Source organism: Fulmarus glacialis, unplaced genomic scaffold (genome assembly GCF_000690835.1).
Source record: "Fulmarus glacialis isolate BGI_N327 unplaced genomic scaffold, ASM69083v1 scaffold14714, whole genome shotgun sequence".
Taxonomy (NCBI): Eukaryota; Metazoa; Chordata; class Aves; order Procellariiformes; family Procellariidae; genus Fulmarus; species Fulmarus glacialis.
The window spans coordinates 1-16,649 of record NW_009206193.1 but is presented as its reverse complement, the minus strand read 5'-3'; the positions used below and the strand labels follow the sequence as shown (position 1 = coordinate 16,649).

The window sequence follows — 16,649 nt, the reverse complement described above, 5'->3', positions numbered from 1 at the left end:
GAAAGAGTGTTTGTCGGCATGGGTTGTTTCTTCTTTTTCCTCCCCATGTGATCCATAATGTTACCATCCAGTTACCAGAGCATTACCAAACCTTGGATTTTGGTAAGGGAAAAGCTGAGTTATGTCATCTTTAAACAGGAATGACTTTTTTCCCCTCTCTTCCCTCAGGATGCTGGTGGTCAGCAGATTGGTTTTCTGCTGGGAAGCTGTGGTATTGCTTTGGCCCTCACCACTGAAGTTTGTCTGAAAGGGCTTCCAAAAACCCAAAATGGAGAAATTGTGCAGTTTAAAGGTTAGATCAGTTATATACTTGCTCTTGATTGTACTTTTGCTATAGCTGAACTGTCTGAAAGTGGTTGTCAGAAGTCTGAATGCATTTTGGGGGGGCAAAGTGAGCAGCTTTTCTGGTACCATCACTTAACCTATTGTAGGTTTTATGCATATGGTGTAGATTGATCCATGTGTCTGACAGAATTGCTTTGTTGTTCTGGAATTCACAATGAATCCACCTTACAAGCCAGGGTTGTCCTCAGATCCCTTCAGTGGCATTTGGCAGGTTCAAAACCAGTTTTATTAATGATACAACAAGCTATATTTAGAAATACTGCAGGGATCTTTCCTGAGTAGAGGAAGTGCCTTGTTGCCCACTGAACTCCCTGATGAGAAATGAGATGAACCTTCTGGCTAGTAGCTTGGCTTGGATTGGTATTTTACTTGTGTAACTGAATTTGGACAAATGATGGGGTTTTGGTGTATTCTTGCAGAATATAAATCCCTTAATAAATAAACTGATATTAGTATTCTACTTTAATTTTGGCTCTAGGTTGGCCCAGGCTCAAATGGGTTGTGACAGATTCAAAATATCTCTCCAAATCTCCTAAGGACTGGCAGCCCAACATCTCAGCTGCAGGAACTGAGCCAGCATATATTGAGGTAAGTAGTGAATGGGGAATAGAAAGTAGTTTCCGTGAGCTGAATTTGATGTTCTAATCACCAGAGAGATAATATTTTCACCTCGCTACCTTAAACTTCCCAGTTTCTAGCCACTGAAACAAGTCTTCCGCTGTGTACAACCTGCTGTGAAGCTTATTTTAGTTTTGAATATCTTTGTGGCCTTGAGTGCTGCTCAGAATGAATTGGAGAACACTGTTCTTATTCCAGAAAGCTAGTAATTGAGACAACTGAGCTCTCTAAGATAGTGTACTTGCTAACACAGATTTCTGAAACTACTTAAGCCAACAGCATTTCAAATTTTCTGTTCTTCCTAGCAGAGCTTATTTTTGTTTGTACACTTCAGTAAGGCAACTTCTAGGAATTGCAATGGTTTAAGTAGTAACAGTAATTTGACTGTTCTAAAATTACAAATTGGCTTTTCAGTTTACTTATGGGAGCAGGAGGAAATGTTGTGAGAAGTAGTAACGGTGAAATAAACAGAAACACGTTCAACTGCCATCTTTATCTCATATATCTCTGGAGTTAGCTGAACATGTTTGCTACCTGAATAACCATATTTTCTGTAGTGAACCTTGCTGATACCTTTCTACAAGCAGGTACTTTTTTGAGTATGTCTCAGCAGCTTTAGAGGAACAGAACTTTATTTAATATGGATTCTGTGATTTTAATTTCCTTCACACATGGGATCCAGAGTCACACCCTGAATTTTTTTCTCTTCTGTAGTACAAGACGAGCAAAGAGGGCAGTGTTATGGGTGTTACAGTGTCTCGGATTGCCATGCTGTCTCACTGTCAAGCCTTGTCTCAGGCCTGCAACTATTCTGAAGGTAGGTGATGTCACAGAAACTTCAAAGAAATGAAGGTTCAGCGACATCATTTTCAGTGGTTGCCTCTCATATTTTTAACAGCTGTCTATGAGTAACCAATAGACAATAGTGTCTACTTAAAAAAAGAAAAAAAAGGAAAAAAGTGCAGATTAATTCTCCTCCAAAAGTGGAGACTGTCTGTAATCTTTTCCATCCCAAACTACGTCATTTTCATTGACATAGTGAAGAGGAATAAAAAGTGGGATTTGCATCGTGTCTAGAAAGTTAACAAGTCTATTCTGATGAATCAAAAGGGGACCAGATGAATCAAAAGTGGAGCATTTTCCAACAAGCTTGAGTCTCCTTCTCACTGTACTGATCACCCATTAAAATGTAGTTCCAAACTTTTGCTCTTGATCGCGTGTGTAAATATCAAAGCACCTCTTGCATAAACTGGTTCTACACTAGTCGCATGAGGCTTTTTGGCTAACTGAGAAATGGAGATTGGAAATTGCTGGTGGGAGTACAGAGAGTTCTGCTGTAGGATATGGTTTTAGTCTGGTCTACCTTGTAAATCAAGCTAATTTATATATCCATGACTGAAATTTTATTTTCAGAGCTGTATGTCATAGTACTTTAAAATGCAGAGTTTGTCTTTTGGAAGGCATCACTTTAATTTCCATTGCTTCTGGGAGTCAGTGCTTGAATGATGTTCTCTACTCTCTTCCCGTGCTACTGCTCATGCATAATGAGGTTAAGACCCTTTCTGTTCTACTGATGTACATCACAGGCTGGAATGTAATTTTCTTGCAACTTTCTGGGATGTGTTCCTTCTCTTAAATTGATGTTCAGTTGTGTTATTTTACATAACAAGGAGCTCTGACTAGTAAAACGTATAATCAGACAAACAAGGCTCTGCACTTGCTTGCTACATGTGTACCTCTTGGAGCAGATCTGACAGATTCAAATGACAGATTCAATTGTATGCAGATTCTAGCATAAATAGTAGTCACAGCTGTCCTGGCACATTTAAAAACTACAACTTTCTTTTCCCAGGTGAAACGATAGTGAATGTTTTGGATTTTAAGAAGGATGCAGGGTTGTGGCATGGCATTCTAACGGTGAGTTGAGCCTGTAAGGACTTTTTGAAGTGTTTCGTAACTCTTTATAATTGCAACATCTGGGGAGATGGTTGAGGACCATTACCTATTATGTGAACCATTTCTCTCCCTACTAGATCTGCAGTTCTCTGGAGGGAAGTGTAAAAGCATCCTCAGTAAACTTATGGGAATTCATGGTGGGGTAGGGGTTGATGGGGAGTGAGGGTGACTCCTATTTCTGCTTCATAATAGGTTTTGTGAGCTCTTTTCTAAAAATCTTGTTCAACTTTTCAGAATGTAATGAACAAACTGCATACTATCAGCGTGCCCTATTCTGTGATGAAAACCTGTCCACTCTCATGGGTGCAGAGAGTTCATGCCCACAAAGGTAACTGCGTGTGTTCCACAACTTTAGCTTGAAGTTCTCAGGATAAATGAATGAGGGGCATTAAAATCTCAAATGCTTTAGAGCCTGTCTTCTTGCTCTTCCATGACAAATCACAAGGGCCAAAACTCTAATTTATTTCTAAATATGCACAAAGTCCTAATGCCACATGAATGTCAGCGAACTTGATGGGGACCTCATGACCTGTGTACTTGAAGCCAATGCCTTTTATGAAACCAAGAAAATAGTTGAGCACAGCAAGATCCATTGATCCCCAGTCCTCACCCCCAGTCCTCATCTGAATAAGGACATTCAGATGGTGATAATGATTTATGCGTTTTGGAGGAGGGGCTCCAATAGTGACAGACCCTGGCTCAGGTGGTGGGCAAATGGCCAGTATGCCACAGCAGATGCTATTGTATGTTGGGGTTTGCTGTTACTGCAGGCTCAATTAATTAAGACTTGCTTGCTTTAGTGAGAATTTTCTCATTTGGGAGTGTTGGAGGGTGTAGTCATATGAAAATGACTCATGGAAAGCATTTATTTGTCCTTACATGGTTTTTCTTTTTGTGTGTTGGTTTGCAGCAAAAGTTGCTTTAGTCAAGTGTCGAGACTTGCATTGGGCCATGATGGCCCATCGAGACCAAAGAGATGTCAGTTTGAGTTCTCTACGCATGCTGATTGTAACTGATGGTGCAAATCCTTGTGAGTATGCACATCTTGCTGTTTTCAGGAGGGAGGTTTCTCAGCTAGTTGTCTCACAAGCTCAAGCTTAACTCCTTTTGTAGATACTTCTGAGAAGATATCAGTTAGGGCATCTGTGTAGTAACACAGAGCTGTGGATTGTGGTACTTGAGCACCAGGGCAAGGGGTTTTCTGTGCTTTCATCCTTTGAGTATGAGTTGTGAAAGATACTGCAAAGTAAGAAACAGGAGGGTTGAGTGGGGAGCTCTTGTGTGTAAAACAGAATTCTGGGAGACAGTGAGATTGGTTTTGAATTGCTCACAGAGGGTAAGGTAAAGGCTTTTAAGAAGAACTTTGAAGGGGAAAAAATGCCCAGAAAAATCTGCAAGGAATGCTGTTAGTGAAAAGCTTAAAGAATGTTTGTCTGGATGGCACCAACTGCAAGGGATACTTGGAATACCATTAGAGCTGTTTTGATTATGCATGCTGCATGGAAACAGACCCTACATATATGCACTAATTGTTGGAGGTTTGGAAAGTATTTTAAGCCTGTTGTTGTATGGTGAGCATGTAACAACTCTGAAGCAAACTGGGGTAGAAAAGCAGACTTGTTCAAGAGAATACGCCTGTTCCCAAGTCACATTCAGTAGGCACTTAAGCTCCTTTGTGGCTGGTATCTTGGAAGATGCTACCTGGAGTTTTTAGAAGTGATACAGTATATGTACGCTGCAAATACACTGCACTTATTTCTAGGTTATTTTACAGACAGTTTTTTAAATCAAATTATGTAAAGTCATAGTGGCATATTTTCTTTCTTTCCAGGGTCTGTTTCCTCATGTGATGCCTTCCTGAGCTTGTTTCAGAGCCACGGGCTTAAACCAGAGGCAATTTGTCCATGTGCCACATCTCCAGAAGCGATGACTATTGCAATACGGAGGTAATGGGTGTACAGCATTTGCTAGATTAAGTGATCCAGGCTGAGGTTTTTTCACACATCGATTGGTCATAGTTGACTTAAGCATGTAATAAGCTCCACTGACATCTACTGTATCTGCTCAGGTATTCAAGTAGCTAAGTTGTTAAACATTTCTCCTAAGATACGAGTGCTTTTTTTCCTCTAAGATGCATGACAGCTCAACAGTGCCTGTAAGAACTGTGCACTGCTTTTTCCTGCTCTTGATTTACGCAGCTAGTGTGGTATTCTTGAATATGAGATTAAATTTGATATCACTTTGGACAATCATTTTCATAGTCTGTTCCTGTCCATTGCTGCCTTCTGTAATAAATGTCCCTGTAATCTTCTGGCCTGGGAGCTGGTGTTTAACATGGGGTAAGCTAAAGAGCTGCAAGGAGAGTTGCACTTGCCCAAAAATACCGTTTCTTATTTATTGATCAATGTAGCTCTTCTGGGAGGCAATCTCTACTGCCACCTCATAGTTTTAAATTTTTTATGCAAAGAAGAGATACTGGAATATGCATATTTCTGTTGCTGCGGTATCTTCATCCGAGTCTAATAATAGCCTGTATGCCTGATTCAGTGTATTGATTTTGTGTCCTTCAAAGGCCTGGGGTCCCCGGGGCACCTTTGCCTGGAAGAGCCATCCTGTCCATGAATGGGTTGAGTTTTGGTGTGATTCGTGTCAACACTGAAGATAAAAACTCTGCTCTCACTGTCCAGGATGTTGGCCACGTGATGCCAGGAGGTAAAAATGTGCAGGAGTCTCCTATAAGACCTTTTTGTGAATGGTCTGGAGTGTTTTAGAAAAAGAACCGGTCAATGTTCTCTCTCATATTCAGCCTCAGCGTTGGGGGAGGTTAGGCAGTCCCATGCTGTGTTGTCGTATCTGTCACGGTTAAATGTGTCAGTTCTTACACAAGGCAAATCTTGGGGACTATTTTAACAATGCGTAATTCGTCCTAGGAATGATGTGTATAGTGAAACCTGATGGACCACCTCAGCTCTGTAAAACAGATGAGATTGGTGAGATCTGTGTCAGCTCCAGAGCAGGAGGAATGATGTATTATGGGCTGACAGGGGTGACAAAGAATACATTTGAGGTATGTATAGTAGAATGTGTCTTTTTTCCCTGTTTCCTGTGTAGAACTGATAGCCTTGTAAATCTCTCGGTTTTGTAGCTTAAGTGTTAATGTTTTTTAAAAAGATACACTGAAAAACTCATTACAGTTAGATATATTCAATGTTCCTCTTTCACAAAGGTCTCCCACAGTGCTAAAACAATGACTGTTCCAAGGATTCCCTCCCCTTCTCCTCATCACTTCACTCACATATAGTGCAATTCTTGATGTGGGGAATGTTTTTCTATCCTCAGGCGAATCCACTTTACCTCCAATGTCCTCCCTTCTGTTGCAGGTTATCCCTGTGAACTCAGCTGGCTCTCCAGTGGGTGATGTGCCATTTGTCCGTTCTGGCTTGCTGGGGTTTGTTGGACCTGTACGTAATAATAGTTTTTGAGCTTGCATTGCTGTATTCTTTTGTTCGTGCTAATAGCCTTGAACGTTTGAAAGAAAAGCGTTTGGGTACAGAAGTATGTGTAAGGATAGCTTGCTGTGGATAAGACAGTTGAGAGTTAATGGGTTCGCCTGAGCCAGTGGGAGCCCTTACTTTTCCAGCATGTTGTCATTACAGTGCCTTACTGTGTTGCTTGTTACATTTTTAGAATGCTAATTCTTCTAAAACCAAGTGTAAGAAGCTTTTTTTATGGCAGTTCTGATATGCGTGCTGGAGTGTCTTGTCTCACTGAGTGGCTAGAATGCTTCTCCTGGTTTAGTCATAAATGATGTAATTTAAAGAGAAAGAAAACGTGTTCTATACAAATTCCATTGATCTAGCCATAGTTACGAAATATGCAAGTCATCAAAGACATCTGAATATCCGCTTTATGTAAGTTACTCACTGATATTTATATATACTCACTTCTTATCTTTCAGGGCAGTTTGGTATTTGTGGTTGGAAAAATGGATGGATTGCTGACAGTTAGCGGACGTAGACATAATGCCGATGACATTGTAGCAACTGGATTGGCAGTAGAGTCAATAAAAACAGTTTACAGAGGAAGGTTAGTAAAATAAACCTTGCCCCTCCCCATAAGCTTCTGCATGCAATATAGTGAAACAGGATCTTTAGTATGATCTTTGGTTTCTCTTCAGTAACTGGTTTGTTTGGGTAGCTCAGTTAAAGTAAATATGTTTTTGGTTTAGACAGTAATTGGCCTGATCCTGGCCAACACAGGTCTGTTTTCCCCACTGTCCTGTCTGGCTTTTCATCAAGTCTGTGTACTTTAGGGGAAGGACTCAAGTAACAAGATAAGTCAGCCACATGGAGAATTTAATTCTCCGTCTCTGTAGAATTTACTTTTAAGTCTCCAGTAGTTAGCTGCTGGCTTATGCTCTGCAGCAATGAAGAGTTTCATTAATGTCCAAAGGTACTTAATTTTATTTAGCAGTTGTGGATATAATTTTCTAGATCTTCAGGCAGGGTTGGAGCTCGTGTCTCTAAGACTTAACAGGAGATTTTAAGCCTCCTACGTCATGTAGATACTTTTAAAGCTTTTATTGCATTTGTGATTTGCCACAGGTTGGAACAGAAATATGATAGTAGGTTGAGAGGACAGGGGACTATGCTATGTAGAAATTTCATCAGAAGGTGGAATTAATCCCTTACATACTTCACAAAGTCTTTTGGGTTTGACTCAGTTTTAGTTGGCTAATGTTTTCTCTCTGTCTTTGCCCCATGGGTTTTTTTATGAGTTCTGTCTTTAGTCTGTTTCCTTGGCTTCCTGTTCCCAAGGAGTAAAACTGGAATTTGTGCCAATATAGCTCTCCTCTTTTCCTTAGGATTGCTGTGTTCTCAGTATCTGTCTTCTATGATGAGAGGATTGTGGTGGTTGCAGAGCAGAGGCCAGATGCATCTGAAGAGGACAGTTTTCAGTGGATGAGTCGAGTGCTGCAGGTAAGCCCGCTTACATAGATGGACGAGGTGAGTTTGTGCAGTTTTTCAGTGTGTGGGCAGATAAGAGGCCATCAGCATGCCCCAGATGGAAAGAGCACAGGCTCATGATCCCTCTTGGCGCAAGGTATTTTTACAGGGTCACAAGCTGGTACATCTGCTGTGTACAAGCTGTTCTGTTATGTCCTGAAGGTCCTGGGAAAGTGGCTGCAACACAGAATAGTGTAGGCTCTGACAAAGTGGTCAGCATTATGCTAGCAAGATGACCATGTAGAGAAACACAGTTGCCTCTCAGCACTGCAAAGCAGATCCAGTGCTCAAGCTTAGGAGTTCTGCTTTTAGTCTTGGATCATGCTGGTGCTCAAAGTTATGCTTTAAAGCCACCCTTGTCTTTGGCAATTTATTTTCAGCAGGGAGACCGTAAGCAGAAAAAGGTTAAAACAGCTGACTGAGTGTAGTCCTAAGTAAGTAGAATGAGTAGCAAATACTTTGAGAGCTGCCTGCATTGCATGTATGTCATTCTTGGGAATGGTGTTTCAGGTTGTGAAGTATGCAAACTGGAGAGAAAAATCAGGGAAGTATCTGGTGGTCTGAATAATGTATTAGATGCCTAAATGCTGAGGTGAACAAAAAGGAGCAGTGTGTGATGGTTCAGAGGAGACAGATGGATAAAATCCTAAGCTCAAAATCACATGATTCATCAAGCAACTGTGTATATTTTGGGATTTTGGTCATGAAAGATTTAAAAATGGATTTTTTGTAGATGAGATGAACTATAAAGGCAGTGATGCTAACAAGCAGTTAACTCTTACCATAGGGCTCGCTGATGTTACAGAGGTGAAAGGGAATGATAGTGACTGACTTGCTCCCCGGTACCTTATAAATGCAGGGATTTGTATTGCAGTATGTCAGTGCAACCAGTAACAGTAGACTGTCTCCAGCAGTACCAAGAATTCAAGTGACCATCTTTCCTTTCTCTAGGCAATTGACAGCATTCACCAAGTGGGTGTATATTGCCTTGCTCTTGTGCCAGCCAATACATTGCCAAAAACTCCGTTGGGAGGGATCCATATCTCTCAAACTAAACAGCACTTTCTGGAGGGCTCTCTGCATCCCTGCAACATCCTCATGTGCCCACACACGTGTGTGACGAACTTGCCAAAACCCAGGCAGAAACAACCAGGTAACATGAGCCCCTTTTGATAAATGTTAGTAAACTGAAGTTCACAATCTCAGACCTAGGAAGCTGTGTGATGCCTCCGACGCTGAGTGTCCTACTTGCTGGGGCCAGAGCTTGTCTTGTGGCCTGTGGCTGGGGCGTGTTTGAGGCCTCTCTTTGCATGTGTCACTGAGGAATTCTGATTCCTATCTTTGAACTCATTGGGATTCTCTCTACTGATGAATAGGAGACTAGCAATGCCTTCTGGACTGTATCAGTGAGGTTTCATTACTTCTCTTCTTGTACCCATGCCCAGGAGCAGTGGGATCCTACAGGCGATCTTTGTACCTTTGCTGTCCTGCAGATTGCAGTTCTAGGCCAGCTCCTTCCCATTTGCATTAAAAGTCCAGATTTCATGTGGCTGTTCTTTATCAACAGGCGTTGGCCCTGCCTCTGTGATGGTGGGGAACCTGGTTGCTGGGAAGCGTATTGCTCAAGCCTCTGGAAGAGATCTTGGTCAAATAGAAGACAATGATTTAGTTAAAAAGGTAAATCAGTATTTGTTATGGGTAGAGAATGGGAAAAGAATTTACCCGACAGCTGAATGCAAAGCAGCAATGTGAAGTGAACTTAAGTACTGCCTCTGAAGTAGAAACACTAGCATTTAATTACTGCCTCTTTGTTTCAGCACCAGTTCCTGACAGAGGTGTTACAGTGGAGAGCTCAAGCAACTCCTGATCACCCACTCTTCCTTTTATTAAATGCCAAGGTACAGTCTGTGCTGAGTTGTTGTTTTTTGAAGGTCCACAGCATGTTGTTCAGCACAAGTCTGAGACTGTTTAAAATATTTTGCCCGCTCCAGTGTCCTCTATTTAGTCTCTGTATCGGATTTTGCCCATAGATTTGTAACTTAAAATTTGAACCTTTTGAACCTATAGGTCACTTTATCTAAATGACTGTCATGGTTCAGTGCTTCATTTTAAAACTGAGCGTGTTTGTAGGTCCCACTGGTTCCTGTATCATTTAATGGTGTATCCCTGTTGAGTATATTCTGGCAAGGTTCTGGTGCAAGAAGACTTGAACTGACTCCCTGGAAGGTAGAATTTTCTAGAGCAGATCTAACCCCATCTCTATCTTTTTGATATTGTAGTGGATAAATGTCTCATTGAATGCCAGCAGCCTATAGGTATAGATAACTAGTAGCTATAGACTGACGCTAGCAAGCAAGTTTGGTTTTTTTGCAGGAGCAGCCATTTCACTGACACATGTGTTGTGCCAGGCCTTGTTTAGAGCATTTTTGTCTCCTTTCAAGGGAACTACTGTGTGCACAGCCACCTGCCTTCAGTTGCACAAAAAAGCGGAGAGAATTGCATCAGTTCTGTGTGACAAAGGACATCTCAATGCAGGAGACAATGTGGTGCTTCTTTATCCTCCTGGTAAGCAAGTCTTAATAATGACTGCATCCCACTGTGGACATGCAGAATGGTCTTTCTTTGAAATCTCATTGAGATCTGGAAATGTAGGAGAGAGAACTGAAACAGTGATACCCTAGGGACTGCATAACTCACTAATCTAGTTTTGATTCCAGAGAGGGCTGTCCTCAGTCTTGCAGTATCAGGACTAGAACTTCGATTCTCTAGAGTTTTGGAAAAGCCGATTTGTGCCTTCGCGTTCCTGGCTAGATCTTGCTGTGTCATGATGTTTAGAATAAAAACTTCAAAGACTTCTGTAGTTATCAAAGATCCTCTGGTATGACATGTTCACTGCAAAGTTATCAAACTTGTGACCGCACTGCATGTGCTGGAGAATTGTGCTAGTCACCCTACCAGAGATTGCTCAGCTCCTGGTCTATTCGGATCTTGTTTGTCTCAAGTCACGTTGCCAGTTGGCAACTTTTCATCCAGGGAAAGCGTGTAGTTTGCTATGAGAAATGGCAGGGTGGCTTCTGGTAGAGACTGGTGCCATCACCTTCAGCTGTGCAGAAAATGGGCACTTCATCTGAGACTGTTGGATGCCTTTTCTACAGCAGTAGGCTGGGAACAGTGGGACGTGCAGGCTGCCTGCTGTGGCTGGTAGCACACAGCTTAATCACTTGGCGTGTGTAAGACGCTCACACACCAGAGAGCACCTCTCCCTAGCAGTGTACTTCCTGCCCTGCCAGACAATTCTGTTTTGTCCTGACTGACTTCTGAGTCATTTTACACTTGGAACATTCTTTTGCTGTAAGATGGATATGGTTTTCTATGTGGTCAGTCTTTTCTACTTTCCCAGTCCCCTATCCCAAGCTTTCTTAGCTTCCTTGTTGTGCTGCCCTCGGTGTTTGAACTGTTTATGTTGCACATCTGTGCTGTGGAAGTGACTAGTGTGTGTACCACCTTCTAACGGAAATTGTAACAGATGCTTGGAGAAAAAGTACTCAGGGGAAACGCTGGTGTCACCAGGGTGTCCATCCACCAGTGTCCTACACTACAGCCTATCGTGTCCTTGCAGGCATTGAGCTAATCACCGCGTTCTATGGCTGTTTGTATGCTGGCTGCATCCCTGTGACCGTGAGACCACCTCATGCTCAGAGCCTCACTGCTACTCTGCCCACTGTGCGAATGATCGTGGAAGTGAGTAACGGGGCTGTAGCTGAGAGCATGGCTGGAGCACTCTTGCTTTGGCCTCTCAGACTCGAGTGGTTAACACAGCTGTCCAAACTCCCATGCTGTTTACATGACAGCAGTGATTGAAGCACATCTTGTAACTGAAGGACAGTGTTTTCATTCATAAAATGCAAGAGAGAACCACCTCTCCTTATGTGGCAAGACGAATTGCTATGAAACAGCTGGTTTCTGAGAGATACTAACATGATGTTAGCACTTAAAATTTCACATTGACACTCCATATTGCTGGGCAAGTGCAGATCCTGCTATTAGTTACTTTCCAAGCCCAGTAACCGGGAAAGGATGCCTCCCCATTATAACCATGGGGAGAAAGCTAGATGTAGACTGTGTAATGTTCTCACCTGCTCTAAAGGTCCTGATGTGGTTTTTTGCATTTTAGTCTGCATTTGGCGTTTTAGTGAAGGAAGAGTAGAGAGCAGTGTTGCAAAAGCCAAAGAAATGAATGCAAGTTTGTTAGGGGAAGCTGGCTACAGATGGTAAAATACACTCTTTGAACATCAAATCTTGCAATGACAGTGTCACCGGGACATGCTTTTGTCTTTCTCGTTTTTTAGTAAGTGTTTATCTTTTTAGGTCAGCAAAGCTGCCTGTATTCTCACAACCCAGACCTTAATGAGACTACTGAAATCCAGAGAGGCAGCTGCTGCTGTAGATGTGAAAACCTGGCCAACCATCATTGACACAGGTGCGGTCCATGGGCTAAAAGACTTTTTGAAGTTCTGTGTAGGCATTGCCATTGACTTCCAAAGGGACTGTCCCACATTTCAGATGCTAACTGGATGGCTCTTCAGAATTTGTTTGAATATTTAGAAAAACTATCCAAGATACAAGCTAGGTCTGACCTTGTTTACTGACATCTCTTCTGCATTTGTTGAGCTATGGACGGAAAATAATTTTACTGAAAAGCCATGTTGCAGACAACTGTTAATTTCCTTAGACAAGAGTAAGTTGGTCTCTTCTCCCTTTTTCTGAGAATAATTAATTTTCTACATGGGAACTTTGGCAAGAGTCGTGTCATATATTAGTCTGTCTCTTTTGGAAAAAGAATTAATAGAAAGCTTTATCGTCCATCTCAGGCTTTTTGAAAGTTGTGTTCTCCTTTCAAATACCAGTTCAGTAATCAAAAATTAATCACGTTTGTTCCTTTCTTGTACAGATGACTTGCCCAGGAAGCGGCTGTCTCAGATCTATAAGCCACCTACGCCTGAAATGTTAGCATATCTAGATTTTAGTGTTTCCACAACAGGCATGCTTACAGGAGTAAAGGTACGGTAAAATGGTTTTAGAAGACAGGCGTTTTGGTGTCTTGTCTTTGGCTGATATTCTGAACTACCTCTCCCCTTGACCTCCACCAAAGCTGGCTCTCGTAGCTTAAATAAAGACCATGCTTTTCTTTCAATAAAGCTATGGATTCGTTGCAGACAATGCAGTGGGACTTTGTGCTGAAGAATTAGTTCTGCAATATAGGAAGACAGGTCTCTACAGTGGGCATCAGGAATTCTGCTGCTGCCTCCCACTGGAGAGCTGCCTGTTAGGAGAATAGTGAGCGATGTGAGTAGCAGAGCTGTGAACTTCTGTTTTCCCCCCAGCAGGATAGGAATGCAGTTGACAAAAACTAAGATAAGGAAGTAAAAAATGAAAGCCTTAGACTGTCATTAATTAAGGTGTTTGGAGTCTGAGCTGCCTAAAGCTTTTAAGCAATAGATATTGGTATCAGTATTTCTAGTTTACTATGGCTCAGAGGGTTCTGCAATGCTCTGCCTCTGCTATGGAAGATAAAGGAAGAAACATGGTTTATGGACGAGTGTTATCAAGGCAAACCTATCTTTGTTCTTACCTGCCTGTGTTGATGAAGTCCTATTTTGATGTCCTTAAATTTCAGCACAGTTTCTCTGTCTCTTGTGTTGCAGATGTCCCACGCAGCAGTGAGTGGTCTTTGCAGGGCAATCAAGCTTCAATGTGAACTCTACTCCTCTCGGCAGATTGCAATTTGTCTTGACCCCTATTGTGGACTAGGTTTTGTGCTCTGGTGCCTTTGCAGGTATGACGTCTGAGAGGAAAAAGGAAAAGTTTAACTCCTGGCTGCTTATAAATGGGAAATGGCAGTCCATGTCTTTATCTGGTGTAATTACAGAGAGATTGTGTTGACATTACCAAAATGACTAATTTACAGTAAGGGGAGAATTTGTCTTTGAACTGACAATAATGTGTTCCCTTTTCCTGCAGATTAGCAAGATGTTATCCTATCTTGATTATGCGTATTTGTGCTGCCAAATAGTACTGGCTCCAGAATGTTTCTCTTGCCTTTCTTCCTTGATTATATGTTGCAGTAAGGGAGTTTTCGTTCTGTAAACTTTGTGGTTGAGCCAGTTCTCTTCCTTCACTCTGACAGTATGTGTGCACATTTGTGTGTGTATAAATTGTTATTCTTGTACAGTAAGTTGTATTTCTAAAACAATGTTGCTAGAGAAGGTGGGCATTGGAGCTATTATCAGTTTGCCTCAGATGCAGAGTCCCACGACCTGCATTTGGCCTAGCAGGAATGTAACATGAAAATACAGTGAATATTAATTTACAGATAACTACATGCTACACAAAACTGTTTTCTTCCTTAATGTTCTTCACAGTGTGTATTCTGGACACCAGTCAATTTTAATTCCTCCTATGGAGCTGGAATCCAATCTTTTTCTCTGGTTATCTACTGTCAGCCAGTATAAAATAAGGGACACTTTCTGTTCCTATTCAGTCATGGAACTGTGCACAAAGGGACTTGGAAACCAAGTTGAAATGTTAAAGGTAAGAAATGTTTCCTGAATGTTATGTTAATAAATTAAGGAAACTGTGGTAGTAAAGCAAAGCGATACGATTGCTAAATACAACAGTCTTCCTGTTGCAGAAGTCTCCAGTCCACAACTTGCTCAAAAAGCAAAAGCAACAGAAAATGTTTGCAACCCCAGGAAATTAAAAGAATTGAAATTGAGTAGGGTGTATGTGTTGCAGTGTAGGTAGCACGTTGCCAGTGAGTGTCAGAGACTGCTGGGCAAACCCTAAAGAGAGGATGCCAGCAGCAGAATGCTATGCAGAAGAATTGCTTATATAACAGTCTGCAGTGAAGGCTCAGACCAGCACATGATGTAAAGCACACATGTTAGGCGATTTGCTAAATAGAGGTGTTTTCTCCTTGGAGATGAGAGGAAGGAAAAAAAAAAGCTACATAAAACGCTTGAGGTGGCTTTTTGCGTGGGTTTTACTGAAATAGTGTACTCCATCTATGAGATTAAGAGTCAGTCTTGTTCTGTTGGTGGCAGAGTTCTGAAGGTGTCTGCTTTGTTGTGCGTCACCAGTTAAACAGAATAATGCACAGGTTCAAACAACTGGCTAGTGCGGTTCAGTGCATTAATGATCACGTCTAGAAATAATAATGGATTCTGGTCCCAGTTTTGTTGAAGACTCAGTGTAATCCCAGCAAATGACTTTACTCTCACTTGATTTGGTTTCCATCTATATAAATAGCGAATAACAGATGTAATCTTAGCTGAAAAGCACTGCAGAAGCATGTGATGCTATGTTCTGTAGCAGAGGAAGGAGCACTGTTAGTGCATATTTTGTTCTAGCAGTATTTCTAGGCTCTGGTCAGATACGTTTTATAATTACAAATAGAAGCTGGAAAGAGGAAATAAGCTGAATACAACAACAGGGTTTGTCCTGCATTTCTCAAGTGATTTCTCTGGAATTCCAGAGACAAAAACCAAATGTCACTTCTTGAGAGGGGAAGATCTTGGTGCAGTGTGGCAGAGGTGATCACCATATACCGTCCTTTGCACTCATTTGCGTCTTTTCCAGGCACGAGGAATTAATCTGTCCTGTGTCCGGACTTGTGTGGTAGTTGCAGAGGAACGGCCGCGAGTTTCTCTCACTCATTCCTTCTCCAAACTCTTCAAAGACATTGGCCTGTCGTCTCGTGCTGTAAGCACCACCTTCGGATCAAGAGTCAACGTTGCTATCTGTTTACAGGTAACGCGAGTGCTTTCTAGTGCATGTGTTGTCACTGGCGTCAGATTTCCAGATTCCGTTGTATTCTGAATCGGCAGACTTCCTAACCTGCACGCACTAACTAGCATAGCGCAACATCTGCTTTGTAGAGAACAGCTGGCACAAGATTTAAGCAGCTTCTCTTGTTTTCAACTGCCAGATTCTATCACAGATGCTCAAAACAACTGAAACATGACATTAGAGAACTGCTTATTTCCATGTAAACAGTGACTAGTTGCCCCAGGGTTGATAGCTGAGAGTGCTTGGGCCATCTCCATGGCAGCTCCCCCCTCCCCAAAGACGCATCCCACGCTGGTGTTACACTTGGTATAGCGAGAAAATAGCCTGCTTACTGAAGTGTTTCCCTTAGTGCAACTGCAAGGGTGGGGAAATGTGAATATGAATTTTGCTGCCAGTAAGAAACCCCTGGAAATGAGCTCAGGCAGAAGTTACCCTGACTTCTGTAGATACGTTAATTTTTTTTTTAAATGTTAACTCTTCAGGGAACATCTGGGCCTGATCCCACCACAGTGTATGTAGATCTGAAATCCTTGAGACATGACAGGTATAGTAAGTTTACTTAAACTTATTTAATAACTCTGTATAAAATGTTGTGATGGTATTGAGCTGTCACACCTCTCAGTAGATTTCAGCTCTTTTTCCCTAACAATGTTTTCTTTACCTTCAGAGTACGTTTGGTGGAAAGAGGAGCTCCACAAAGCCTGCTACTTTCAGAATCTGGGAAGGTAATTTCATGTTACTACCTAGAGGCATGGCACACAGCATCCGATGACCACACATTGCTTTTTATGCCCCTTATGATGTAGATGTGTAGCTAGGAAAGGTAGTCTTGAGGCACGGCATGAGAAGAGAATCATAGAACAGTTTGGGTTGGAA

The 16,649-nt window shown here is 41.9% G+C and overlaps 1 protein-coding gene across 1 annotated transcript in view; it reads left to right on the top strand.

Annotated features, from left to right (window-relative positions):
- Positions 1 to 16,498, top strand: part of DIP2B (DIP2 disco-interacting protein 2 homolog B (Drosophila)) — a gene marked incomplete at its 3' end in the record, with an annotated part of 33,718 nt that extends 17,220 nt beyond the window's left edge. The window contains exons 10-33 of the mRNA XM_009575660.1: positions 169 to 292; positions 824 to 933; positions 1,678 to 1,780; positions 2,816 to 2,880; positions 3,154 to 3,247; positions 3,830 to 3,949; positions 4,751 to 4,865; positions 5,492 to 5,631; positions 5,850 to 5,986; positions 6,300 to 6,380; positions 6,878 to 7,005; positions 7,784 to 7,898; positions 8,877 to 9,078; positions 9,493 to 9,602; positions 9,743 to 9,823; positions 10,367 to 10,490; positions 11,545 to 11,666; positions 12,294 to 12,405; positions 12,877 to 12,986; positions 13,631 to 13,761; positions 14,348 to 14,516; positions 15,564 to 15,734; positions 16,256 to 16,317; positions 16,441 to 16,498. Of these exons, the coding sequence (XP_009573955.1) occupies positions 169 to 292; positions 824 to 933; positions 1,678 to 1,780; positions 2,816 to 2,880; positions 3,154 to 3,247; positions 3,830 to 3,949; positions 4,751 to 4,865; positions 5,492 to 5,631; positions 5,850 to 5,986; positions 6,300 to 6,380; positions 6,878 to 7,005; positions 7,784 to 7,898; positions 8,877 to 9,078; positions 9,493 to 9,602; positions 9,743 to 9,823; positions 10,367 to 10,490; positions 11,545 to 11,666; positions 12,294 to 12,405; positions 12,877 to 12,986; positions 13,631 to 13,761; positions 14,348 to 14,516; positions 15,564 to 15,734; positions 16,256 to 16,317; positions 16,441 to 16,498 (2,784 nt within the window). The remainder of the gene's footprint in view (positions 1 to 168; positions 293 to 823; positions 934 to 1,677; positions 1,781 to 2,815; positions 2,881 to 3,153; positions 3,248 to 3,829; positions 3,950 to 4,750; positions 4,866 to 5,491; positions 5,632 to 5,849; positions 5,987 to 6,299; positions 6,381 to 6,877; positions 7,006 to 7,783; positions 7,899 to 8,876; positions 9,079 to 9,492; positions 9,603 to 9,742; positions 9,824 to 10,366; positions 10,491 to 11,544; positions 11,667 to 12,293; positions 12,406 to 12,876; positions 12,987 to 13,630; positions 13,762 to 14,347; positions 14,517 to 15,563; positions 15,735 to 16,255; positions 16,318 to 16,440) is intronic.
- Between the last annotated feature and the right edge of the window lie 151 nt (positions 16,499 to 16,649).